The sequence below is a fragment of the Zootoca vivipara genome, chromosome 12, assembly GCF_965207765.1.
Source record: "Zootoca vivipara chromosome 12, rZooViv2.hap1.1, whole genome shotgun sequence".
NCBI lineage: Eukaryota > Metazoa > Chordata > Lepidosauria > Squamata > Lacertidae > Zootoca > Zootoca vivipara.
This window is the reverse complement of record NC_142595.1, coordinates 50,587,440-50,614,416: the sequence shown is the minus strand read 5'-3', so window position 1 is coordinate 50,614,416 and position 26,977 is coordinate 50,587,440. Positions and strand designations below refer to the sequence as shown.

General features: G+C 51.1%; 1 protein-coding gene across 3 annotated transcripts; it reads right to left on the bottom strand.

Annotated features, from left to right (window-relative positions):
* Positions 1-515: 515 nt before the first annotated feature.
* On the bottom strand, positions 516-22,657 carry BCL6B (BCL6B transcription repressor). 3 transcript variants are annotated; one of them, XM_035135517.3, is made up of 9 exons: positions 22,534-22,657; positions 19,556-19,727; positions 16,106-16,327; positions 14,786-15,205; positions 13,242-13,351; positions 11,589-11,780; positions 10,462-10,592; positions 8,581-8,718; positions 516-6,638 (listed from the first exon to the last, which is right to left on the bottom strand). In XM_035135517.3, the coding sequence occupies exons 2-9, from the start codon at positions 19,720-19,722 to the stop codon at positions 6,507-6,509; spliced, it is 1,512 nt and encodes a 503-aa protein (XP_034991408.2). In that variant the 5' UTR covers positions 19,723-19,727; positions 22,534-22,657; the 3' UTR covers positions 516-6,506. The 3 variants fall into 3 exon arrangements, with proteins under 3 accessions (XP_034991408.2, XP_060137895.1, XP_060137894.1); XM_060281912.2 differs by having other exon boundaries at positions 22,480-22,656; XM_060281911.2 differs by having other exon boundaries at positions 19,556-19,776; positions 22,534-22,656.
* Between the last annotated feature and the right edge of the window lie 4,320 nt (positions 22,658-26,977).

The following is a 26,977-nucleotide window of genomic DNA, read 5'->3' as shown; positions in this document are numbered from 1 at the left end:
ACTGGAGTGTGGCATTATGGTTGCATCCTGGGAGCTGTAGTTTAAGGGCGCTGAGAATTCTTACGAGATCCCTGCTCCCTCCCACGGAGCTACAACTCCCAGGGTGGTCCATCTTTCCTCCCAGGGAACTCTGGAAATGGTAGTAGCCCAGAGGGGAATTCTCAGCCCCCTTAAAAAAAAAGAAACTATAATTCCCAGAATTCTTCAGGGGGGAACCGTGCCTATTTAAAGTGGTATAACGCCCCTTTAAATGTGTAGTGCAGATGGGGCCAGAGTCTCTCCCCACTCAGAGACTTGGGTATGTGGTAATGGCATTTTAATTCATAACAATCCCTAATTCATAATAATTGTTTTTATTTTCTCTTTAAATCTGCTGTCCCCAAATTTAAGCCTTTCCCCAGCCCCAACCTGATGGAAGCCCAGCAGCAATTCCTTAGCGGTAAATTACTGGCCTACCTAGCAAGACAGGGTTTTTTTTAATTTTCAAGTCTCTATTCAAGAGAAACGACAAATGATCGCCGGACAACTTTAGCTTTATTGAAACAACGCAAGGATATAAAGTTTGGCGACCTTACAAACAGATCATTTTGTTGCAGGCGTGTGTGAATAAATACATATATATATATTTAAAAACCCAGACAGGCCCTTGTATCTTTCTGCCCCCCCTCCAAACTTTACCCAGACCAAAAGGGAACCAGCCCGATTGATCCAATTCCTGGCACTGAAAATCACAATTCCACGACATGCCCTGTTTGCCGGATGCCTGGGGCGCCTTCGAAAAGCGCGCCTTTCGAACCCAGGTGTTTGGCGGATCAGGCGCCGACATTCATTTTCCACTTGGGGGTGGCGTCTTCAGCCCCATGTCAACGCAGAACCTTCCTTCCTCTCTCACCGGAGGGGAGGCCTTTTCCTAATACCTCCGTTTAAAAAGGGAAATCATCTCATTTCCTGAAAACTTATGCATGCATACAAAGAAAAAGAAAAAAAACAAAACAAAGCACAACCTGGAGGAGGCAGGCTGGTGCTCCCTCAAGGCTTCCCCTATTGTTCATTAGCTTTTCCCTCTCTTTCTGAGGTTCCAGACCTCTTCTAGAAACTTCTGGAAAGTTCTTAGGCCCCCGTTGCGACCACCGGGGTGGCTGAGGTTCCAGACCTCACGGCGTCCCCCTTCCCCACTTTCTTTCTGCTCCTGCCAGGCGCAATTCTGGATAAGGTTCTCTGAATACAGCTTCGTTCGCACCATCCTTTTAAAGTGCTTTGATCCCACTTTAAACAGCCAGCGCACTTCTCCCGAGGAATTATGGGAAATGACACCCAAGGGTGCCGAGAAGGCCATACATCCGGATTTTCCTGGGATTCCAATGTTGAAACCAGCAAGGGCGTAGCCAGGATCAAAACTAGGGGGGGGCAAGCCATGATCATTCAGGGGCGGGGCCACAAAGTGGGAACGTGGGCGGGGCTACAGGGCCAGCTGGCCTGACGATATCGTGGTGGCGACAGCGGCGGCGGCGGCCACCTTGTGCTTCTGGTGCTGGCAACGGCAGCGGCTACCCTGCTTGGCTGGAGAGGACGGGAGGGTCGGGCAGGCAAGAGGGGGTGACAGGGTGGGCGAGGGCAAGGCAAGGCACGGCCGCAGTCACGACGGCTCCGAGGCGTTGCTGCATATCAGCATAATATTTCAACCATGTTGTGGGTTCAAGCCCCACCTTAGGAAAAAATTCCTGCATTGCAGGGGGTTGGACTAGATGACCCTTGTGGTCCCTTCCGACTACAATTCTATGATTCTATTGATATATTGCCATAGCATATGCATCATTCTGCTTTCTTGAATTGTCCTACTCCTAGGCATAGCAGCCAACTCCTAGAGGCCTAGGTGCCTCCCCCCCCCAATTACTAGTAAATACCGTATTTGAAAGAGTCACCCCCCCCATGTTGATGGGCTTATCTGCCCCCCCCCCAGTATTTTATTAAGGATGGAAGAGGGAGGGAAGGAAGGAATAATAGAGAGAGGGATACCTCATATTTGTGGGTGCCTCTGGGTGATGCTGTGAAGCTGGAACTCTGCAGCAAGATGATGGGAGGGTTGGGCAGGGGAGAGGGGGTGGCAGGGCGGGCGAGGGCGAGGCAAGACAGGGCCGCAGTCTCGATGGCTCCGAGGCGTTGCTGCATATCAGCATTATATTTCAACCATGTTGTGGGTTCAAGCCCCACATTGGGGAAAAATTCCTGCATTGCAGGGGGTTGGACTAGATGACCCTTGTGGTCCCTTCCGACTACAATTCCATGATTCTATTGATATATTACCATAGCATATGCATCATTCTGCTTTCTTGAATTGTCCTAGGCATAGCAGCCAACTCCTAGAGGCCTAGGTGCCTCCCCCCCCCCCAAAAAATTACTGGTAAATACTGTATTTTAAAGAGTCATTCCCCCCCCATGTTGATGGGCTTTCTATGTGGGGCTTATCTGGCCCCCCCCGTATTTTATTGAGGATGGAAGAGGGAGGAAAGGAAGGAATAGAGAGAGGGATAACTCACATTTGTGGGTGCCTCTGGGTGACGCTGTTATGCTAGAACTCTGCAGCAAGAGGAAGATACCGGTACACCTGTACAGGAGCCTTGTAAGCAGCTTTCTCTCTGCTTGATTTACAGCAGGCACGTCCAACAGGTAGATTGTGATCTACCAGTAGATCACTGGATGTCTGTGGTGGATCACTGCTAGATCACTGGCACCCCTAAAAAAGCTCACCCAAAATTTTCCTCCTCCCTAAAAAAAGCTGAACTATAACCTGAAGCCCTAAACAAAAATGGGCCTCCCTCCCTCCTAAAAGAAGCTCAACAAGTTTGACCTAAACCCCCCAAAACAGGGCTTCCCTTCCTTAAAAAAACTCAACAGCTTTGACCTGAACCCCCCAAAAGGGGGTAGATCACTCCCAGTTTTTAACTCTGTGAGTAGATCAGAGTCTCTTGGGAGGTGGCCACCCCTGATTTACAGTATACAGATGCAGGAGGAGGGGCAGACTGGAACACCACTGCTTTTTATAAACATCACTGTGTCTATCAAAGCTACAGCCCCCCCCCTTCTTATTCACTTCCTTTTAGCCTTGCAGGGCCACCTTAGTCAAATTGAATCCTCTGCAACCTCATTAAATCGCCAATAGAACTGTTAATGCGATCCCTGAATGCCCATTAACAACTCCCACTGAATAACAATAGGGTGAATAGGGTGAACCTTGCCTGAAGGGATATTCTGCTCCATTGTCTTAACTGCTTAAGTACCGGTAGCCACTTTGCTTTATTTATTTGATGTGTTTTTGTTACAGCTGTGTTCCCGCCCCCAGCAAGTGGAGAGCTGCTCTTGCTAAAGCAAAGCCCTTTCCACTTCAGTTTTTGGAGGGGCAAAGTATTGGTTATGGTCTGTAAAATACAATAATTTTTTGCTTCTAGGGGGGGGCAGCTGCCCCCTCCTGCCCCCCCCTGTCTACACCCATGGAAACCAGTGTCCGGGGAAATCTGGGCTGAACAACTTTCCTTTAAAAAAGCTCAACAACTTTATGTGTCTGGATTTTTTACTTCTTGAAATATGAGACCCTATCTTATCGCCGCCCCGCTGCAGAGGCACAATTCCCAGAATCCCCTGGGAAGAGGGATTGATGGTTAAAGCACTCTGGGAACTTGTTAGGGAATTTTATAGGGGGGGGCACACAAACGAGGCTTCATTAGGGAATCAAGATTGGCACAAATGCCCTCAAGAGGACCCCGTCTGATCCTACAACACCACTCTAGTATCGCACCAACACGAACCCCCCAAGATCAAGCCCTGTGTAATAAAGGCTCCCTTTCCTACCCTTTCTCTGTTGCCTGAGACTCTATGTAACTGTTATCCTTCCTAAAAGGCTGCGCATTTTAGGGGCAATTTTCCATAAGGTCTTTGAAGCAGAGCGGAGACTGGGAAGATGGCTATAACATAACCATATTTCTTTATGAATGAATACCATGTATCTGTATTTCTAAATGAAACCCCCTTTTGCGACTCTGGCCAAGGGCTCTCAGGGATGCAGGGAACAGCCTTTAAGCGAGAGGTCACGGAGCCAGGGTGGTGCTCCTCTGCATATCCATAATGCATTCAGGTACCATCTCCTGCCATTCCCGACCCTCCGAAGCCAGAGGCAATACTCACACCTGGACCCATTGTTCCCCTCCCCCCGCCAGGTACTCAAGGATCCCCTCCCAGATACTTACTGGTACTTGCTTATCAATGTCCTGGGACATCGTGCATTGTTACCTTATGTTAGATCCTGTTTACCTCCTGTTTACCTGTATGCTAATGCCCCTTGCACCTTCCCCTTTTCTGACGTTTTACCCTGTCACAAGTGATGTAGGTATGATGCTTTCGATGTGCATTATGGGATGGTGGTGGGAAGTTTTAAAAGTTCCTGCAGCCCTGTTCACGGTATTCAGTCTGGCATTGAACCTGCTGCGCAGTAATAAACCTTGCTGTTTGCTCCGGATCATGGCTGGACTCCTTCCTTTTATACTCCGCAACGACCACATTCTCGCACCCAGAATTTTGCCATAACAGAACTAGAGTTCTACGAGGGGCAGGTGGGGGTCTCCTCTCAATACTACAGCTTCCAGGACTCCCATGAGAGTCAATCCCACTTCCCAGGGAATTCTGGGAACTGTTGCTCTGTAGGGGGAATAGAAGGGTCTCCTCACAACTCTCAGTGTCGTTAACAAACTACAGTTCCCATGGTTGGCTCATGGCTCTTTAAAGTGGTATCACACAGCGCTTTGATGGCAAAGGGTGGAAGCAGCCCACGCGACCTGCAACATCTCTTCGACGTTAAGAGGAAGATCGGCAAACAAAGCAGAATCGCAGTCGGAAGAAGGAAACAGCAGCAGCAATAATAATCATAATAATAATCAAGAACAACAATGGAGCACTAGGAACAGACAAGACAGATTTGGCCAGCAAAATAACACATTTAGAAAGAGCAAAGTACAAGACACAAAACATTAAAAAAACAAAATGAAGTCAAACAATGATTCTAATAAACTCCTCTAACGCAGCCTCCTCCAATTTGGCGCCTTCTGGCGCCTTTGGACTACAACTCCCATCAGCCCAGCGCAGCCACGCTCCCAGCAGCCTCAGCAGCAGGCGGCTGCGCAGGCCAGGGGGCTGATGGGAGTTGTGGTCCAGGAGAAAGGTTGGCGAAGGCGGCTGGAGGTTTCCGTGCAACATTCACCACCCCACTGTCGAAAGATGCGGCTAGCTTATGTCCTGTGGAGAGTCCATAGCTAGGGTGCGGGGTTAGCTCTCAGTAGCAGGCACCCCTGCTCTGCACGCAGAAGGTTCTGGGTTCAAATCTCCGGCTGTCAGGAGCAGGGAAAAGTCCGCCTGAGAGTCTCTGCTGTTCAAAGGAGTCAAGTACTGGGCTGAAGGTGCCCCAGAGGATTCTGGGAATCCACAGTCGCAGCTTCCGCCCCCAAAGCATCTTGGGAATCCGTAGCCGTGGTGGCCTCCCTCCAGTGAATTATGGGAGGGAACTCTAGTTTGTTGAGGGTTTAATAATTGCTCGCGAGCCCTCTCACCACGCTACAACTCCCAGCAGCCCCTAAGAAATTACACCGTGTGGTATTAAGGCCACTCTATATATCTAAAGGACATCGGAAGCAAATTCTTTCCCCCCAAATAATTCTGGGCACTGTAGTTTTTTTACCCCTAGCAGCCTCAGTAAACTACAGTTCCCAGAGTCCTTTGAGGGAGAGGATGTGCTTTAAAGGGACAGTGCATTTCTGCAGCCCGAGAGGTGTATAGCAGGTTTAACAGCTTTTTCTGCTTCTAAGAACCTGCACCGATTTCTCTCTGGGCCCAGCATTTCCTTCGCAGACTTTCTCTTCGAGCACCGAATTTTTGCACCGCTTCCCAGGCGGCACATTTGGAGGAAAAGTGAGGGGGGGGGATAACCCCTTCCTCTACAAAAATAACATATAAGCTAAGAAGGCAAGAAACTGGCTTGGAAACTCTGCTTTTACTATCTTGGCTCTGCCTGCAGAGCCATACACCTGCAAAGGCTTTTGGGGTTTCTTCTCCAACCCCCCCCACGAGGGGAGTAGGGCCTAGTGGGTTTATATCTTGGGAGCCAGGGGCACGAAGCAAGAATGTTTGCCCAGTGTCTCCCCTGCCCTGATTCTGAATAATAATCAGCTCTCAATCTAAACATTCAAAACTTGCCGAACGGTCTAAATTGGGGGGTTCGGAACTGGCAGGCATCTCTGTCAGACATTTGCAGGACCCCCCTCTTTAAAGAATGAAAAAATGCAGTCGCCAAGAATGTGACACCCAGCATTTAGGGCGTCCGATATTCTGAATTTCAGACACCAAAAAGGTCCAGCTCTCAGGTGCAGGATATAAGGAAGATTCCAAACAAATACCTGAGCGCAAAATCTGCCAGTAGGTGGATTTTGTGGATCCAGTAAAAAACCGTGCAATACGCTCTCCATTCAGCAGAGACCGGCGTAAGGGCCCTCGAGGACTTTGTAGCGAATCTTGGTGTTGGTGACGGCGCCGTGTTTCTGGCGCAGGTGCAGCCGCAGCTGGCTCTTGTGGCGGAAGCGAATGTTGCATTTCTCACACTGCGGAGAGCAGACAGGTGTCAAGGCGGGCGCCTCCATTCCCCAACCTGGTGCCCCTTTGGCCGCGTCGGGCTACAACTCCCACCAGCCCCAGAGTCGTACGGCCGCGCTGGGAGTTGTAGTCCGAAACACCTGGGGGGATAACAGCAGCGCTCGGCTGAATTTCCCGCTGAAACCCAGGGAGCTACCTGCTCGTGAGCGGAGGGGCACACCTCTCTCCTTACATCCCGATGGGGAAAGACAACACCGGAAAGGCAGCGTGGTGCAGTGGTTAAAGTATCGGAGGCCTGAGTTCATAATCCTTACTCAGGCAGGAGCCTCAGGAAAGTCCACCACTTTCTGAGGGAGTCTGTTCTGAACAGCCCTTACAGCCAGAAATTTCTTCCTAACATTTAGGTGGAATCTCCTTTCTTGTAATGCGTTGATTTGGGTCCTACCCTCTGGAGCAGCAGAAAACAAGCTTGCTCCATCTTCCATGGGACACTGGGACAGCCCTTCAGATATTTGAAGATGGCTCTCGTGCGTCCTCCCACTTTTCCAGGCTAAACACACCCAACCAGGGGCGTACCCAGGATCAAAACTAGGGGGGCAAGGGGGGCCAAGCACGGGAGGGGAGGGGCCACAAAGTGGAACGTGGGCGGGGCTACGGAGCCCAGGTGAAACTGACTCCGGTCTCACCTAGGCGTCGCAAAGCTTTTTGCAGTCAGAGGCGCCGGGGCTCCGCTGACAGCACGCAGCCAGGGCGCTCACTCTGGCCCGCCGGGCTGCCCCTGGTGCACTTATGGCCAGGACCCCAGCGGAGCTTGGCTTTGCCGGAGGGCGCGACGGGGAGCTGGAGGGAGGGCGCGGCCCACCAGCCCCGCCGGCAGCGCCGCTCTCGCCCATGGCTGCGCCGGCCCTGCTTCTAGGGGGCAGCTGCCCCACTGCCCCGCGCTGGGTACGCCTATGCACCCAACTCCTTCAACTGTTCCTCATCAGGCTTGGTTTCCAGACCCTTTATTTTCTTGGATGATGATGATGATGATGATAATTTATTTTTTAAACCCCACCCATCTGGCTGGGTTTCCCCAGCCACTCTGGGCGGCTTCCAACAAAAAATTAAAAATACATTAAAACATCAGTCATTAAATAAAACTTCCCTAAACAGGCCTGCCTTCAGATGTCTTCTAAAAGGCAGATAGTTGTTTATTTCCTTGACATCTGACGGGAGGGCATTCCACAGGGCAGGAGCCACCACCGAGAAGGCCCTCTGCCTGGTTCCCTGTAACCTCACTTCTCGCAGGGAGGGAACCGCCAGAAGGCCCTCAGTGCGTCCAGGCAGAATGATGGGGGGTGGAGACGCTCCTTCAGGTATACTGGGCCGAGGCCATTTAGGAGCAGGGGCCAGCAAACTTTTCCAGCAGAGGGCCAGTCCACTGTCCCTCAGATCTTGTGGGGGGCTGGACTATATTTTTTTGGGGGGGGATGAATGAATTCCAGTGCCCCACAAATAACCCAGAGATGCATTTTAAATAAAAGCACACATTTTACTTATGTAAAAACACGCTGATTCCCGGACCGTCCGTGGGCTGGATTGAGAAGGCGATTAGGCCGGATCCGACCCCCCCCCCCGGCCCTTAGTTTGCCTACCCATGGTTTTTTAGGGCTTTCAAGGTCATCACCAACACTTTGAATTGTGCTCGGAAACACACTGGGAACCAATGTAGGTCTTTCAAGACCGGTGTTATGTGATCTTGTGTGCTCTCCTCTGCACACCTTCCAACTTGTCAACATCCTCCTTAAATTGTGTTGCCCAGAACTGGGCACAGCACTCCAGGTGGGGTCCGGCCAAGGCAGAACAGGGGGGGACGACACAATGACTCCCCTTGACTTTGGACATTAGACTTTTGACGCAACTTAGAATCGCATTTGCTTTTTTCTGCTTCTGCATCTCCCCACTTACATGATAAGGCTTCTCTCCCGTGTGGATACGGATGTGGCTCTTCAGGGTCTGGAGGTGCCGGAAGCGAGTCCCGCACGTTCCGCAGGGATAGGGCTTCTCCCCGGTGTGGATCAGGACGTGGGCCCTCAAGTGAGCGACCTGGGAGAAGGAAGGAGGGGTGAGCAGAGCTGTCTGTGTTCGGGGGGGGGGCGGGGGCAGCTCTGCGGTTCTACGATTGCATACCTCCAGCCTCTGGGATAGCGCAGGCTGCGGAAAAGCCGGATGCGGGAATTAACCAAATTGGTCAATTGGCTGAACCTGAACCTGGATGGCTGCCCCTCAATCAGGGTGCAATACCAGCTGGCACCATGTGGGGGAGCCCTTCGCTGGGGCAAATAGGGAGGAACCCAGCATAGAGAGGGTGGTTCATAGGCAGCCACTCAGATTATTATTATTAAAAGGTAAAGGGACCCCTGACCATTAGGTCCAGTCGTGACCAACTCTGGGGTTGCGCGCTCATCTCGCATTATTGGCCGAGGGAGCCGGCGTATAGTTTCCAGGTCATGTGGCCAGCATGACAAAGCCGCTTCTGGCAAACCAGAGCAGCACATGGAAACGCCGTTTACCTTCCCGCTGTAGCGGTTCCTATTTATCTGCTTGCACTTTGACGTGCTTTCGAACTGCTAGGTGGGCAGGAGCAGGGACCGAACAACGGGAGCTCACCCCGTCACAGGGATTCGAACCGCCGACCTTCTGATCAGCAAGCCCTAGGCTCAGTGGTTTAACCACAGCGCCACCTGGGTCCTTATTATTATTATTATTATTATTATTATTATTATTATTATTATTATTAATTTATACCCTGCCCATCTGGCTGGGTTTCCCCAGCCACTCTGAGTGCCTTCCAACAGAATATAAAAAACACATTAAAACATTAAAAACTTCCCTAAACAGGGCTGCCTTCAGATGTCTTCTAAAAGTCAGAGAGTTGTTTATTTCCTTGACATCTGGTGGGAGGGCGTTCCACAGGGCGGGTGTCACCACCGAGAAGGCCCTCTGCCTGGTTACCTGTAACCTCACATCTCACAAGGAGCAGCGGCGTAGCTAGCCGCCTGGATGCCCGGGGGCGGGGTGCCTGTCGCGCGCATGTGTCACGCAGCACATGTGTCACGGCACACGGCGCATGCGCGCACAGGAGGCAGGCAGCGTGGTGACACGGCAAACCCCCACGAGCAAGCCGCAGAGGAGGCAGTCTCGCTTGCGTCGGGGCTTCTCCTCCATGGCGGCCTCCATGCTGCGCCCCCCACCCCCCCTATTACTACGCCACTGGCAAGGAGGGAACTGCCAGAAGTCCCTTGGAGCTGGACCTCAGTGTCCAGACTAAACATTGGGGGTGGAGACGCTCCTTCAGGTATACTGGGCTGAGGCCGTTTAGGGCTTTCAAGGTCAGCACCAACACTTTGAATTGTGCTCGGAAACGTACTGGGAGCCAATGTAGGTCTTTCAAGACCGGTGTTATGTGGTCTTGGCGGCCGCTCCCAATCACCAGTCTAGCTGCCACATTCTGGATTAATTGTAGTTTCCAGGTCACCTTCAAAGGTTGCCCCACGTGGAGCGCATTGCTGTAGTCCAAGCGGGAGATAACTAGAGCATGCACCACTCTGGCGAGACAGTCCGCGGGCAGGGAGGGTCTCATTCTGCGTACCAGATGGAGCTGGTAGACAGCTGCCCTGGACACAGAATTGACCCGTGCCTCCATGGACAGCGGTCAGTCCAAAATGACTCCCAGGTTGCGCACCTGGTCCTTCAGGGGCACAGTTGCCCCATTCAGGACCAGGGAGTCCTCCACAAGGAGGGTTTTGCCTCCCACCCCCTGCCAGGTATCTCCCCCCTTTTTATTACCTGCACAAAACGAGATCCGCAGGTCTCACACTTGTAGGGCTTCTCCCCGGAGTGGATACGCAGGTGAGTCTTGAGATTCGCCGGGCGGTTGAACTGAGCGCCGCAAATCCCACAGTGGTACGGCTTCTCTCCTAAGTGCGACAGGTCGCAGTGGTACAGGTGAGGCTTCAGGGGCTGGTCACACTGCTCTGCAATACTCCCCTCACCCACCGATATGGGACTCCATCTCCCCACTCTTAATAGACTCCTGGAATCACAGAGTTGGAAGGGTCCCCCAAGGGTCATCCAGTCCAACCCCCTGCAATGCAGGCATCTCAACTAAAGCTTCCCTGACAGGTGGCCGTCCAACCTCTGCTTAAAAGGAAGGAGAGCCCACCACCTCCCAAGGGAGTCAGTTCCACTGTCGAACTATCGGAAAGATCTCCCTAATGTTTAGTCGGGGAATCTCCTTTCTTGGAACTTGAAGGCATGGGTCCGAGTCCTACCCTCCAGAGCGGGAGAAAGCAAGCTTGCTCCCTCTTCCATGGGACAGCCCTTCAGATATTTGAAGATGGCTTTCATGTCTACTCTTCTCCTGGCTGAACATACCCAGTTACTTCAACCATCCCTCATATGGCTCGCTTTCCAGACCCTTGATCATCTTGGCCGCGCTCCTCCGCACACCTTCCAGCTTGTCAATATCCTTAAATGGTGGTGTCCCAAACTGGACAGAGGACTCCAGGTGGGCCTAACCAAGGATGAGACAAGTGGAACTATCCCTTCTCTTGATCTGGGCACTAGAATTCTGTGGATGCAGCCTAGAATAGCATTAGCCTTTTTTGCTGCTGCATCACACTGTGGACTCACATTCGGCTTGTGGTCCACCGAGACCCCTAGATCCTTTTCACATGTACTGCTAGTAAGCCAGGTGTCCCCCATCTTACATTTGTGCATCTGGTTCTTCCTGCCTATGTGCAGAACCTGACATTTGTTCCTTTGCAAAGTTTAATTGATTGTTTTGATAATCCATATCGACATATAGATATACAGACACCTGAGTTTTATATACACCGGCGTGGAGCCCATGTTCTGGATGAAAGCCCACTTTAGACATGTTCGAAATAAAGCAAAACAAATCCTTCACGCACCGGTATGCAGAGATCTGTGGCTTGCTAGGTTCCCTTTGTAGCGGAAGGCCGAGCTGCAGAAATGGCATTTGTACGGCTTCTCTTCAAGGGCACTTTCTGACGCTGGGGGGCTCCGTCCTCCTCCTCGCCCCTCTTCTTCGTCTTCCTCCAGGTACCCTGAGTCACAGGCACTGCAGTTGTAAGGGCCAGCCCCTGGGGAGTCACAAGCGCGAGGCATTTGGGCCTGCCCAGTCTGTGCAAAAACACACTCTCTGCCTTGAAATCCCTTTTTCATGGATTGACAGAATTGTAGAGTTGCGAGGGGCTCCAAGGGTCATCTAGCCCCACCCCTGGAATGCAGGAATGTCATATGGGATTGGAACTTGCAACCTTGGCGTTATCAGCACCATGCTCTAACCAACTGAGTTGTTGTTGTTGTTATTGTTATTATTAATGTTAAAAATGTGTTGCAATATGCAACATCACTTTGGCAAAAATGTGCAAACGGCATTCGACCCTGTGCACATTACGAGAAATTCGCACTAAAATCCTAGTGGATTTTCATAAGACCCTTTTAGAAAAATAAATTAATTGCAAACTGATGTGGAGACTTATTTTTATTCATTGATTAAATGTAAAGTAAAAGGTAAAGGGACCCCTGACCATCAGGTCCAGTTGTGACCGACTCTGGGGTTGCGTGCTCATCTCACATTATTGGCTGAGGAAGCCGGCGTATAGCTTCCAGGTCATGTGGCCAGCATGACAAAGCCGCTTCTGGCAAATCAGAGCAGCACATGGAAACGCCGTTTACCTTCCCGCTGTAGCGGTTCCTATTTATCTACTTGCATATTGACGTGCTTTCGAACTGCTAGGTTGGCAGGAGCTGGGACCGAGCAACGGGAGCTCACCCCGTCACAGGGATTCGAACCGCCGACCTTCTGATCAGCAAGCCCTAGGCTCAGTGGTTTAACCACAGCGCCACCTGGGTCCCTTAAATGTATCGATCACTTTTTTTTTTTAACCAGAGGAACTCAGAGCAACTTACAACGTATAAATGGACAAAGGCATACGTTAGAACCGGCACAGAAGGAAAAGGAAAGGAAACTAATAATAATAGTAGTAGTAGTAATAATAATAATAATAATAATAATAATAATAATAATAATTACCCCACCCATCTGGTTGGGTTTCCCCAGTCACTCTGGGCAGCTTCCAACAGGATATTAAAAACACGATAAAACATCAAACGTTAAAAACTTCCCTAAACAGAGCTACCTTCAGATGTCTTCTAAAAGTCAGATAGTTGTTTAGTTCCTTGACATCTGGTGGGAGGGCGTTCCACAGGGCCCTCTGCGATCTCACTTTGGAAAAAAGCAGGGTTGAAACATCCCATCCACTCAAGGAGGCTGCAGATGATTCAAAGCCAAAAGCCTGGCAGAAAAGAGATGCTCAAGGATGTCTAATGATGGCGCCAGGCGAGCCTCCCTGAGGACAGCATTCCACAAGTGGGGAGCCATCACCAAAAAGGCCCCGTCCTCATGTTGCGGACTCCGGCCCTCCCGAGGAGGGGGAAACACAAAGACAGGTGCCCGATGGCGACCACAGGGTCCGGGTTCGGATCATACGGGAGCTGATTGGAAAATAGAGAAGCAGAAACTGGCCCTTCCTACTCACCAGAACCGCAGGGGTCTCCCTGCCCCATGGAAGTGTCCTCTGGAGGGTGGGAGCAAAGCAGGGGGGCTGGCTGGTTGCAGGCGGAGCAGTGGGGCTGAGAGGAAGGCAGCCTGGGCAAGAGCGGAAGGAAGGAAGGAAGGAAGGAAGGTCAGAGCCAGGCAGAAAACGTCCTTCCTATTTATAGCCAGTCTTTCATCACAGGTCTCAGAGCAGGCGGCAACACGACTAAAGCAATTAATACAATGGATCGCAAACAATTAAAACGAACAAGTGATTGGTGAAAAAATAATTGCACATCGCAATTATTATTATTTAATGTGTTTCTCTCCTGCCTTTCTCCCGAGCCGGGATTCAAGGCGGCAGACACTTATTCCGCAATCTGGGGGGAGCCACATAAAAAGTCGTCCCCCACCCCTGAATCTCAACACCAACGGTGTTGGTGGGAACAGAGAGGTGTTGCCTCAAGGAGCAGGGAGTTCCATAGTTGCAGAATCGGCCCTCTCACGTCAACTGGACCTTTGAGGGCAGCCAGAAGGGGAACAGTTAAAACGCCCTGCATCCTGGCCTGCAAAAAAAGGCAGAAGTAAAAAATAAAATAAAAATTCCACAGACATGAAGCATAGAAGACAGCCTTGCCTAATCCCACTTGGAATTGAGAATAATTCCTGGTCTCTGCAGGCCCCTGTTTTCACACTCTGAACTGTGGAACCCAGACCCATAGCTATTTCAGAGAATCACAGAGTTGGAAGGGTCCCTGAGGGTCATCTAGCCCAACCCCCTGCAATGCAGAAATATGCAGTTGTCCCATACGGGGATTCGAACCTGCAACCTTGGCATTATCAGCTGTGCCTGAGAAGCGTGTTTGGAGCAAGGTGCGATGGGAGAGAAATGGCGCTCCGGACATGCTCAGAGGCTTATCCCTACCCTATGCTCCTAGACGTGCGTGCAACAACAAGATGGGGAGGAAAGGCACTCTGCACAAGCTCAGAAGCACCCTCCTCAATTATTACAATCAGGGAATTTCTGACGCCCAGCCAGGGCCGGATTTAGGTTTGATGAGGCCCTGAGCTACTGAAGGGAATGGGGCCCTTTATATGACCAGCTGTCCTTTGTCAACAACAAATTGTCGCTGTTTTTGTGTGTTGAATATAGGCTATATGGCCATTTATGGACCTAATAGGTATCTAATACCATTTGCCACCCATTGAAAAGCTCCATTGAAAAGGAGGGAGAAAGATTGTTTTCTGCTGCTCCAGAGAAGCGGACACGGAGCAATGGATTCAAACCACAAGAAAGAAGATTCCACCTCAACATTAGGAAGAACTTCCTGACAGTAAGAGCTGTTCGACAGTGGAATTTACTACCAAGGAGTGTGGTGGAGTCTCCTTCTTTGGAGGTCTTTAAGCAGAGGCTTGACAGGCATATGTCAAGAATGCTTTGATGGTGTTTCCTGCTTGGCAGGGGGTTGGACTGGATGGCCCTTGTGGTCTCTTCCAACTCTATGATTCTATGATTCCTCCCTCCCACCCCACTGGCTCCCTGACCTGTGAAGGAGGCTTCCGTCCCCGGGGTCTCCATCCTGGCCAACCTGGCCGTGCGATTCGGGGGGGTCCAGCCTCCCCTCGCGCAGCATGGAGTTGAGGACGATGAAGCGGTACTTCTTCCAGTGGCAGGCTTTGGGGTCCGCGCCTGGGGGGGCGCAGCTGCTGGACTCGCAGGGGGAGGCCGGCTGGCCCGGAGGAGACTGGTCCCCGGCCCCGGGAGACATCGCAGACCCCAATTGCTTTTCCTTTGGGCAGTAGGGACCTGGTAGAGGGCAGCCGGAGGCCCCGGCGGTGGTGGGGGGTTCTTCTTGCCCCTGCCTTGGGAAACTGGGTGCGAGGGACCCCGCGGCGTCTTCCAGGGTTTTGTGGCGGGGGAAGGTGGCCGCTGGGGGGGTCAGGAAGAAGGTCACCCGGTCGTAGCTGCGTAAAAACATAAGAACAGAACAAAGTTAAGAACGGCTAGCATCCTGTTCTTAGGGGAAACCCACAGGCAGAATTCGAACACAGGAGCCTAGCCTTCTCCTCTGACTTCTAGCAACTGGGATTATTCAGAAGCATTTGCCGCCTCCGACTGTGGTGGCACAGTTTAGCCGTTCTGGCTAGTTGCCGTCAATAGCTGTCTCCTCCACGAATCTCCCTGGACCTCTTTTTAAGCCGTCCTGTGGCAATGAGTTCCACTGCGCTGCGTGGGGGGAAAAAATGTTTTGTCTGCCCTGAACCAGAGAGGGAAGCAGAGGAGGAAGTGGGTTAGGCCTTCTGAATGGAAGGAGCCTTTGTTGTCATCCTCCCAAATTCCCACGGCTGCCGTTAAGACGAGGAAGGGCCCTTCTCCGGTCTGCTTCTAGCACCTGCTCAAAGTTTATTTCCTTAGACAAGCCTACCAGATATATTTTAAGAACGGCAGAGTGCTTCTATTTTGACGGATTTTACACCAACTTGCCTCCCACGTTTGATTTCACTGGTCCAGCCGCGTCCTGCCCTCACAGTGACCAACCAGATTCCCACAATGAGAAACACAAACAGGATTCGAACCCAAGAGCCCACTCCCTTTCTGCGTTTTCCAACGACTGGGACTCAGAAGCATTTGCTGCCTCTGACCGTGGCGGCAGAGCATAGCCGTTCTGTCTAATAGCCCCCCTCCCCCAAAAATAGCCTTTTCGAATTGGTCCAGTCCTCTTTTATAGCCATCCACGTTGGCGGTGTTCGCTGCCTCCTGTGGCAGGGAGTTCCGCTGCCTGAAGAAGCGCTTCGTTGCGTCTGCCTTGAATCTTCCAACCCATTTCTCTGTGATTTGTTCTCCTGCCCTCCCCACCCACTTACCTGGCCTGGATGAAGCGATGGCAACTCTCCACCACGTGCTCCATTTGCAGGTAAGAGGCGGCAGCCAGCACCGCGGGCACGGTGCCCGGCGTGAGGATCAGGCGAGACGTGTACATGAAGTCGAGGAGGGCCTGGAACCCAGCGGGCTCGATGGAGCTGGGCAAGGTGAGCACGCTGACCTCGTGGCCCCCCTGGCCCAGGAAGATGGAGTAGAAAAACCCGCTGGAGGGGAGGGCACACAGAAGGAGGAGAGGCGTCAGGGCAAGAGGACCGCAAGTCCCAGCATGCATTGCTCCCGCAAGCGAAGGAGAAGGGACCGCAGCTCCCAGCATGCTCTAGCCGCAGCCACGTTCGGTGCCAGGGCGTGGGGCGTTCACACAGGGCAAACCACGGTTTCCTTTGCGAGACCATGGTTCTGGAGGAACCCAGTTAGGATTTTGGGATTCCCAGGAGAACACAGCTCCTGCGCCACAATTCTAATATGAATAATTTTATATTGTGCTGGAAGCCGCCTAGAGTGGCTTGGGCAACCCAGCCAGATGGGTGGTTGATGATAATAATAATAATAATAATAATAATAATAATAATAATAATAATTTTTTCATTTGTACGCAGCCCATCTGACTGGGGACTCAGCTACACTAGTCAACTATAACGCTATAAGTGCGTTATAACAGCTGTAGAGCTGAAATACGAAGCCAATGATAATTTCCATTGTGAGCTTTTTTTCCCATCGTGTTTTTCCTTTTTTAATAGCTGAGTAGATCCAGCTGGAGTTGCCCCAGACACTCTGGGCGGCTTCCAACAAATATCAAAGCGTAATAAAGCATTGGACTTTAAAAGCTTCCCTAAAGAAGGCTGCCTTCAGATGTCTTCTAAAAGTCGTGTAGTTACTTATCTCCTTGCCATCTGATGGGAGGGCGTTCCACAGGGAGGGTGCCACCACCGAGAAGGCCCTCTGCCGATTATTTATAATAGAAATGATAACATCCTTCCTATTAGTATTAATACAGGGCTAGGCCCCGTGACTCAACGCAGGCTTTCACAATAGCATGCTGATCTCTTAAGACCCCAAAGCCAGTGGTTTACCTTTGTCCACTTTGCGTGCAGGGCCGGTGCTAGGGGTTTTTGCGCCCTAGGTGAGATCACCTTCTGGCGCCCCCCCAAGGGGTGAGAGTGTGTGTGTAGGGGCGGGAGGGAGGGGGGTGAGAGGCAAATAGCGAGAGAGAGGGAGGGAGGGAAGAGAGACAGAAGGAAGGAAGGAAAAAAGGGAGGGAGGGAGGGGTGGGTGGGTAAGAGAGAGAGAGAGAGAGAGAGAGAGAGAGAGAGAGAGAGAGAGAGAGAGAGAGAGAGAGAGAGAAAGAAAGAAAGAAAGAAAGAAAGAAAGAAAGAAAGAAAGAAAGAAAGAAAGAAGAGAGAAAAAGAGGGGGGGAGGAAGCCTGCTCTTGCAAGAGGCGGCAGCGGGATGAGTGCCCCGAAAGGAGCGCTTTCGGGGCACTGATCCTGTCGCCACCTCTCGCAGGGGGCGGCTGCGTCTCCCTTCTCTCTGGCTCACTGTGGGGCGGTGGGAGGGAAAGTGGCCCAGACGTCGCCTCTCGCAAGAGCAGGCTTCCTTCCCCCTCCCCCAGCAGGCTGGCCAGCGCCCCCTCCATTTTGGCGCCCTAGGCAACTGCCTAGTTCGCCTTAATGGACACGTCGCCCCTGTTTGCGTGGCTCCAGGCCCGCCCAGGATTCGAGACAAACCAGTCGTAAATGTGGCTGCGAGGACACGGCGGGAGCTTTGTGGCACTGGCGGGTGGAGATTTACCTCCAGGGCCAGATTTAGGTCTGATGGGGCCCTGAGCTACTGAAGGTAACGGGGCCCTTTGTATGTCCAGCTGTCCTTTGTCAACAACAAATGGTCACTGCTTTTTTGTGTTGAATATATGCTGTGCTATATGGTCATTTATGGACCTCATAGGTATCTCAAGCCATTTGCCCACGTTGCCATGCAACCAGTCCATGCAGAATGTATATATATATATATATATATATATATATATATAGGAGCAAACCAGTGATATTTTAGGGAGCAGGCTAGCAGGTGGGGCCCATGACTTACACCATAGGAGCCTACACAACACAAAACACTGTTGCTGTAAGTAGGTTTTATTTAATTTGTTTTTTTATCTTATATTTTGGAAATTTACATCCAGTTGTTGTTTTTTCCTTTAAATTTTTGGGCCCCCCCAAGAGAGTGGGGCCCTAAGCCTTAGTAAGCAAACTAAGGCCCGGGCGTCCTCTGAGTCTCCCCTTTTCCAGGCTAAACACACCCAACTCCTTCAACTGTCCCTCATCAGGACTGGTTTCCAGACCCTTTATAGCATGGGTAGGCAAACTAAGGCCTGGGGGGCCAGATCCAGCCCAATTGCCTTCTAAATCCAGCCCGCCGACGGTCCGGGAATCGGCGTGTTTTTACACGAGTAGAATGTGTCCTTTTATTTCTAAATGGATCTCTGGGTTATTTGTGGGGCATAGGAATTTGTTCATTTTTTTTCTCTTCCAAAATATAGTCCGGCCCCCCACAAGGTCTGAGGGACAGTGGACTGGCCCCCTGCTGAAATTCTAACTGCTACACTACGCTGACTCTCTTGTGGGGGAGAAGGAAGGAAAGAGAGGTTCAAGAGGGGATGGCATTGGGAAGAAATCCCGCGCTGCAAAAGGCAATGTTGGGAAGAGAACTTTAAAGGGTGCCTCTGGAACCGTGCAGAATTCGCACTCGACTCGAGCCAGCTCTGGGATCCAGCATGCCCATTTCAGCATGACCAAGTCTCTCCAGTGGCATGTTTTTCCGACACAATGTAGGGAGAGGAACAAGTGTGAGGATAACTCAGTCCGTGGCAGACAGCAGGGCCTTATTGGTATTGGCACCCCAGTTATGGAATTCCCTTCTCTCTGGGATACGGTTGGTGATGACAAGTTTTCGGCAGATAGACCATGGTGAGCACATAGTTAAATTGGTAGGTGAACTATGGTGAGCACATCTGGTAGGTAAACTATGGTTAGCAAATAGTTAAGCTGTGGAACTCCCTGCCACAGGAGGCCGTGGTGACTAGCTTGGATGGCTGTACAAAAGGATCGGACAACATGGTAGAGGAAAGGGCTACTGCTGGCTGCTGGCTGCTGATAAGCTATAGCTTGTTTAGCTTATACGTAAATCCGGCACTGTATCACCTCCCATGTGGCTGCTCTGTGTCCCAGCATTGCCCTCCGTACCACAAAACCGGTGCCCCGTATCGGAGGCCTCTCGCCCTCCCTGCCGCCAGGGAGGCCATGTGGGGCTCACCGGACGTGGACCCCCGTGTTGCCTAACCAAGCGCTCCCTCTTACGCTTTTACAAGCCGCCGCCCTCCTATGGACCCCCTTGGCCACGTGTGGCACAGACACAGACAAGTAAGGTGGGACACTCACCTGCAGGCGGTGAGGACGGCTTTGTGGGCTTGCAGAGGGCAGCCCCCCACCCGCAAGGTGACGTCCGTGAGGATGTGCCGCTTCCGGAGCTCGTTCAGGTTCATCAGGACGTCGTTGGAGTGGCGCGTGAACTCGCGTACGTCGCTCTGGTCGCGTGGCCCGGCCATCGCGCCTGCGGGAGCGGGAAGAGCCTTAGAATGGCGGAGACCACCAAGGGTCATCTAGAATCATAGAGTTGGAAGAGACCACAAGGGCCATCCAGTCCAACCCCCTGCCAAGCAGGAAACACCATCAAAGCATTCTTGACATATGCCTGTCAAGCCTCTGCTCAAAGACCTCCAAAGAAGGAGACTCCACCCCACTCCTTGGTAGCAAATTCCACTGCCGAACAGCTCTTACTGTCAGGAAGTTCTTCCTAATGTTGAGGTGGAATCTTCTTTCTTGTAGTTTGAAGATTCTAGAGCCCAACCTGCCGTTGCAGGGCTCGAACCTGCAACCCTGAGATTAAGAGCCTCCCACTCTGCTGGGCAATAGATATAGGACATAATATACAGAGGGAAGTCAGTTAACACACAAGGGACTCGAACCACTTTAGAGGAATAGGAAGAATGTGATGGTAAAGGGACAACAGAAAGAGGGAATATAAAGGTAATATGTTGCTATGAACTTTGTGTATAGAATATTCGAACGATGGTTTGTACTCCTTAAATAACTTTGTGTACTTGACAAGTATTTCTTTTCCCTTTTCCTTTTTATATTTTCTTTTATGTGTCGTTTTCTTTTTGGTACATGTGGGTGTAAGGATTAATTTATTTTCTTTTTTTGGTAAATTTTTAAATGCAATAAAGATATCTATAAAAAGAAAAGAAAGAAAACAAATTAAAAAGCATATACAGTTACACCAAAAGCAGGAAAACCTAAAAAATCACGAAGAGAGAGAGAGAGAAATACACACACACACACACACACACACACACACAATATAGATTTGAATCTCTGGGGAAAACTTTGGAAGAGTGATTTGAAGTTCACAGCATGTTATTTATTGAAGGAGAACTACCTGAAAATGGTATTTAACTCTGAGTAGACTTGCTAAAATGTATATGTCCGAATCGGATAAGGGCTGGAGATGTAATGAGGTTATGTTTTATCACATGTTGTGGACTTGTAAAAGGGTAAAAGAGTATTGGGAAATGATATATAATGAATTGAAAAAATGTTTTAAAATACCTTTCAAAAAACAACAACACAGAGTCCTCTTTGCTGGGGATAATTCAGAGGGAAATTCCCAGGTGTCAAAAAAGACTATTTATGTCTGCCACTACGCGGCCCCGTGTTTCGTTAGCCCCAAAATGGAAAATGAGCGAGGTCCCAACCAAAGAAGAATGGCAACGTAAACTGATGGAATACACGCAACTTGCAGATTTAACATATAGAATAAGAGAAGATATGTTTAGAGAAGATTGGAAAACGTTTACTGAATATATGGGTGAAAACTGCGTTCCTTTAAAACCGCTGGTAGCATTAAGATAAATCCAACAGTGTAAATAAGTTTTGATGGATGTAACTGAATGGTTTAGTTCATGTAAAATACGCAGGGATGTTTGGTATGCAAAATGAACCACGGAAAGAGAAGAAAGGAAGCCATTGATTTAAGGTTGTTTAAGTGAATATTTTGAAATGTAAATTAGAAAATGAGAGAGAGAGAGAGAGAGAGAGAGAGAGAGAGAGAGAGAGAGAGAGAGAGAGAGAGAGAGAATGAGCCTCACACTCTGCAGACTGAGCTGCCATGAGCTCGGGTGTCCTGGAGTCATATAGAGATCTCGAGAGGGTACCCTGCGGTCATCCAGCCCACCCCCCAGCAATGCAGGAATCATAGCTGACGAATCCCTGACAGATGGCCACCTGAGCTCTCTTTAGAAACATCCCTCAAAGGGGAGTCTACTGCACACAGGACAACCTTCCCAGGTCAGGGACGTAGCACAGAGCTGGAGGTTACAACCCAGGAGTCCTGGCCAGCCGCCTCTTTGATCCTCCCTCCATTCATTTATTGAAGAATGCAGAAGTCTTGGCGCCCTGCCTTTTGCAGCCGCATGCAGCTGGCCTCCAAGAAGTCATGGAAAACCCTCCCGGGAGTCCCTAGTTCCCATGATCCCTTGCACCAAATTTGTTGTATTTATTGAATGCATTTATATATCCTGCGTTCTTAGTTGGGATTCAAGGCACCCTCCAATACTTGATGGATCGGTCGATTGCATTTACATCTCACCTTTTTCCTCCAATTTGCTCAAAGGGACACGCATTGTTCCCCCCTCCCAATTTAACAACCCCCCCCCAGGCTCCCACGACAACCCTGCGAGGCAGGTGAAGCTGAGGCACCCAGGGAGCTTCATGGCCGAGTGAGGATTCGAACTCTGGACTCTCTCACGTCCCGGTCCGAAGCGCATTTCACAAATATAAATTTATACTTATATTCCAAATGCATTTTTTTTATTTTTAACTTCGTGTCCTTCACCTGCACAACGATGTGGATATGCCTCTATTCTGAGCCTTTGGGGAGAAAAGCGCAAAGCGAGCGCATGAGACCATGGAAACCGAGACCGCCTCTCCCCCCCCAACCCCCCCCCAGGGGTCCCGTTTCCTCCCACCCAGCCTGCTCCTAAGAACCTAAGAAGACCCTGGACTCATCTAGCCCCCCACCCTCTTTTCACGTGGACCAAGCCGGTGCCCACGATGGGGAAACCCGCAAGCGGAACCCGAGCGCACGAGAAACTCTCCCCCCAGCAACTGGCATCCAGACGCGTTTACTGCCTCCGACAGGGGACGGCGTAGAGCATAGCCCTCTTGACTAGCGGTGGCCACGGGTAGCCTCTCCTTCACCCCTTGAACCCCGTTCCCCCCCCCCGAAGGGAAAAAAAACCCACCTGCCCTTCACCCCTTTTGCGCGTCCTTGGGAACGCCTGGTTTTGGATGCTTACCCCCCTGTCCCGCAGGGTCTTTTCCTGGAGCCGCCCGCAACGTGCTATCCCTGCCCGCAGGTGGGGAGCTGGGGGCCAGAGAGCCAGCTGAACCCCCCTTCACCCCCCCTGAAGCCGCGGAGCCCCGAGAACCAGCCTCGGAGGACGGCTGGGCCGGCATGGCCTTTTTATAACGTCGGAAAGGAAACGGCGTTAAGTCACACATCCTTCCTTTCAGAGTTTGGCTCAGCTGTACTGGGAAGCAGAGAGAGGTGTGTCTGTGATTTTTTGGGGGGGGAGAGGCAGGAGTGGGTGTATTTATAGCGCTTTCAGGAAAAAGAGGGGGCGCTTACAACTCAGGGAAACTCTGCTCCGCGTCTTAGCCGTACCCGGGTACCCCACAACCCCAAAGATGGAAGAATGACAAACAAAAAAAACCCTGGATGCCTTCTTCCAGTTCCCCAAATCTTGATATCTTGCCAAACGCACGGGGTGGGGGTGGGGGTCCCTGCTTCAAAGCCCCCTCCCCACCCCTAAGGCTTTTTCTAGACTTTGCTTCACGCTTCCTGACATTGTGACATTTCTTGCAAGCCCAGGGCGGGCGTTGGAGGGGTGTTCAGGTTTTGTTCTTTTTTTGTTTGGGGGTGGGCGAAGGCCGGAGGGAGGAAGCACCTGTTTGCATGAGGCCATTTCCTCCCCTCTCCCCCCCCCCGCTTTTCCTGAGTCTTTAGTCCCGCGTTCAAAAGGATGGCGGGAAGAGTGGGGAGGGGGTGTCCCAGTTCCCCCGGCCATGGAATATCCGAAGCCGCAACAGAGGTGCCTCTGAGCATGTGTCGAGGGCATTTCTCTCTCTCCCCTCCCCCCTCCACGCAGCTGGGAATGGAAAGGTGCGCTGCATGGAGAGAGTGGACGGAGAAAAGTCGATTTCCCCTTCTCTCTCCTAACCATAGCTGCCAAGTTATCCCTTTTTTTAAGGGATTTTCCCTTATGCTGAATAGGCTTCCTCGCGAGAAAAGGGAAAACTTGGCAGCTATGCTCCTAACTCCAGTGAGTGTTGGGAGATTTAGGACAGGGGGAACGGAGGACTTCTTCGCGCGGCGCAGAGTTAATCTGCGGAACTCCCTGCCACAGGAAGCAGTGATGGCTGCTAGCCAGGCCATGGCTATGCTCTGTCTCCACAGGAGGGCAGAGTTTTTTCTGGCGCCTGCCCAGAGTCGTTTTGCAAAACCCAGAGGCTTGCTTCGTCTGACGCCAGGCTCAAACAGAGGAGATGGGCTCAGTCACCCGGCTAAGGCTTCTCTCCTTTACTACCAGATATTGGACAGCAGCTGGACTCCTGAGCTCTTGCCTTCGAATTCCTGACCCACAAATCTCAGATTCACTGGGGTGATTGTGTGAAGCAGTCTGCACTACTTGCTCAATGAAGGCTGTGGGATGTTTGGGGAGACAGCCTACCTTCCCTCCTTGTAACCTCTACTCTTCTTGTGCTCCAGTTCTTCCAAACAGCAGATGAGATAGCAAACCTGTCTTTCTGGACCAGGGTTCCCCAAACTAAGACCCAGGGGCCGGATGCGGCCCAATCGCCTTCTAAATCCGGCCCGCAGTTTTTTTGTTGTTGTTTAGTCGTTTAGTCGTGTCCGACTCTTCGTGACCCCATGGACCAGAGCACGCCAGGCACTCCTGTCTTCCACTGCCTCCCGCAGTTTGGTCAAACTCATGTTCGTAGCTTCGAGAACACTGTCCAACCATCTCGTCCTCTGTCGTCCCCTTCTCCTAGTGCCCTCCATCTTTCCCAACATCAGGGTCTTTTCCAAGGATTCTTCTCTTCTCATGAGGTGGCCAAAGTATTGGAGCCTCAGCTTCACGATCTGTCCTTCCCGCAGTTTTTACATGAGTAGAATGAGGGCATCCTGAGCAAGTTTGCAGATGACACCATATTGAGAGGGGTGGCTAATACCCCAGAGGACAGGATCACACTTCAAAATGACCTTAACGGATTAGACAACTGGGCCAAAGCAAACAAGATGAATTTTAACAAGGAGAAATGTAAATGAAAGGCACAAATACAGGATGGGTGACACCTGGCTTGAGAGCAGTACATGTGAAAAGGACCTAGGAGTCTTGGTAGACCACAAACTTGACATGAGTCAGCAGTGTGATGCAGCAGCTAAAAAAGCCAATGCAATTCTGGGCTGCATCAATAGGAGTATAGCGCCTAGATCAAGGGAGGTAATAGTACCACTGTATTCGGCTCTGGTCAGACCTCACCTGGAGTACTGTGTCCAGTTCTGGGCACCACAGTTCAAGAAGGATACTGACAAGCTGGAACGTGTCCAGAGGAGGGTAACAAAAATGGTCAAGGGCCTGGAAACGATGCCTTATGAGGAACGGCTTAGGGAGCTGGGTATGTTTAGCCTGGAGAAGAGAAGGTTAAGGGGTGATATGATAGCCATGTTCAAATATATAAAAGGATGTCATATAGAGGAGGGTGAAAGGTTGTTTTCTGCTGCTCCAGAGAAGCGGACACAGAGCAATGGATTCAAGCTACAAGAAAAAGATTCCACCGAAACATTAGGAAGAACTTCCTGACAGTAAGAGCTGTTCGGCAGTGGAATTTGCTGCCAAGGAGTGTGATGGAATCTCCTCCTTTGGAGGTCTTTAAGCAGAGGCTTGACAGGCATATGTCAAGAATGCTTTGATGATGTTTCCTGCTTGGCAGGGGGTTGGACTGGATGGCCCTTGTGGTCTCTTCCAACTCTATGATTCTATGAAGGCAGAAATGAGGCAGCTGGGTAGTTTGGGGAGACTCTTGGAAGAAGTTCCCAGGTCCGAAATAGCAAAAGGACTCTGAGATGCTCCTGTAGATTCGTATTATATTTAGGCTTCAGATTTCACAGAACACTGCAGCGGTCAGCAGGGTGGGGTGTTGGGGGGTGGGGTGGCCAGCCTTAAAAATAGACGCTTGCTTGCCTCGGGTGGAAGAAGATTGTGGGCAGGCCTCGGTCCAGACCGCCCGAGTGCCAATGTGGCAGCCGGCTGGAGAACCACCCTTTGGGCTTTCTTTGCCATATGCATGTTTTTCCTTATCTATATAGCCTTCTCTCCACCCGCCCCCCCCCAAGCTTCTTTGGCCTGCTAGAAAGGACCGACCTGCGCTCTAACCACTGCACCACCCCACCGTTCCCTCCCCGATTCACCCCACACACAGAACTGCGGCAATATTTGCTCTTTCCGGCTCTCCAGTGTCTATTAAAACATTTGAGCTGCGGCCAAGATTGATAAAGAGGCCCGGCGGGGCCCGATAAGGTTGGGAGAGTGCCAGGGCGAACGAGACGGTGATTCATGTCCGTTTCCTGGGGGGGGGGAGGTAATATGTGAGCTTACTCAGCAGGTCAAATCCCCGCCTCCTTCCTCAGAAGCCTCTCCCGATCACCTTCAGGTGTATATATGAACGTGAATCACAGAGTTGCAAAGTGGGGGGTCACCCAGGGGTCATCCAGTCCAGCCCCCTGCAATGCAGGAATCCCTGGCAGGCGGCCCTGGCAGGAATCCCTGGCAGGCGGCCTTGAAAAACCTCCAAGGAAGGAGAGCCCACCCTGAGGGAGTCCATTCCGCTATCAAATGGCTCTTACCATCAGGAAATCCTAGGGTCTTTTGCACTCTGCACATGCCTTGGTTTCTTTATAGCTAGTTCTGGCGTCTAAATGCTTAGTTCTGGCATTAGAAGCAGAAAATAGGTTCTGGGGACCTTCCTTGGCTAGCTAAGACACTCTTTTTCCAACCTGGTGCCGCCCAGATGTTTTGGACTACAACTGCCATCAGGAAGGGACCCTGAGGGTCATCTAGTCTAGCCCCTGGGTGGGCTCGAATCACCAACCTTCGGGCGCCCTGACCCAACGCGCCTACTGACCCATTGCGCCACCTATACTGTAAGAACAAGACGCCACCACAAATTCCATCCATGGCAAAGAAAAACAAAACCACCAAGGATAGTGTTCGTCATGCAGCCTCTAGGGGAGGCTTAGGAGATCTGGGTTCAGATCTCGACTCTGCCATGAAAAATATCAGGCAGCCTCGAACTAAACCCATGCAGCCTGTCCTATCTCACAGTGTTGTTCTAAAGTTAATGGGGACGGTTGGGGCAAGAAGACCCCACACATCGCCCCTCAAGGCGCTTGGGTGAAAAATGGAATAGGGGAAAGTGTCAACTCTCCTTTCAGGATTTACACACCTCTCATTAGAATCATCAAACAGATTTGGGAGTCTAGTTTAGTTACAACCATTTAATTGAATTTAATTGCATTGCATTGCTTTGCAATCCTACCATTTTTCTCCAAGGAACTCAAAGTGCTGCACACGGTTCTCATTTAATCCTCACAACAGCCCTGTGAGGTAGGTTCAGCTGAGAGAGGCAGCGATAGGCTCAAGGTCACCCAGTGAGCTTCATGGCCAAGCAAGCATTTCA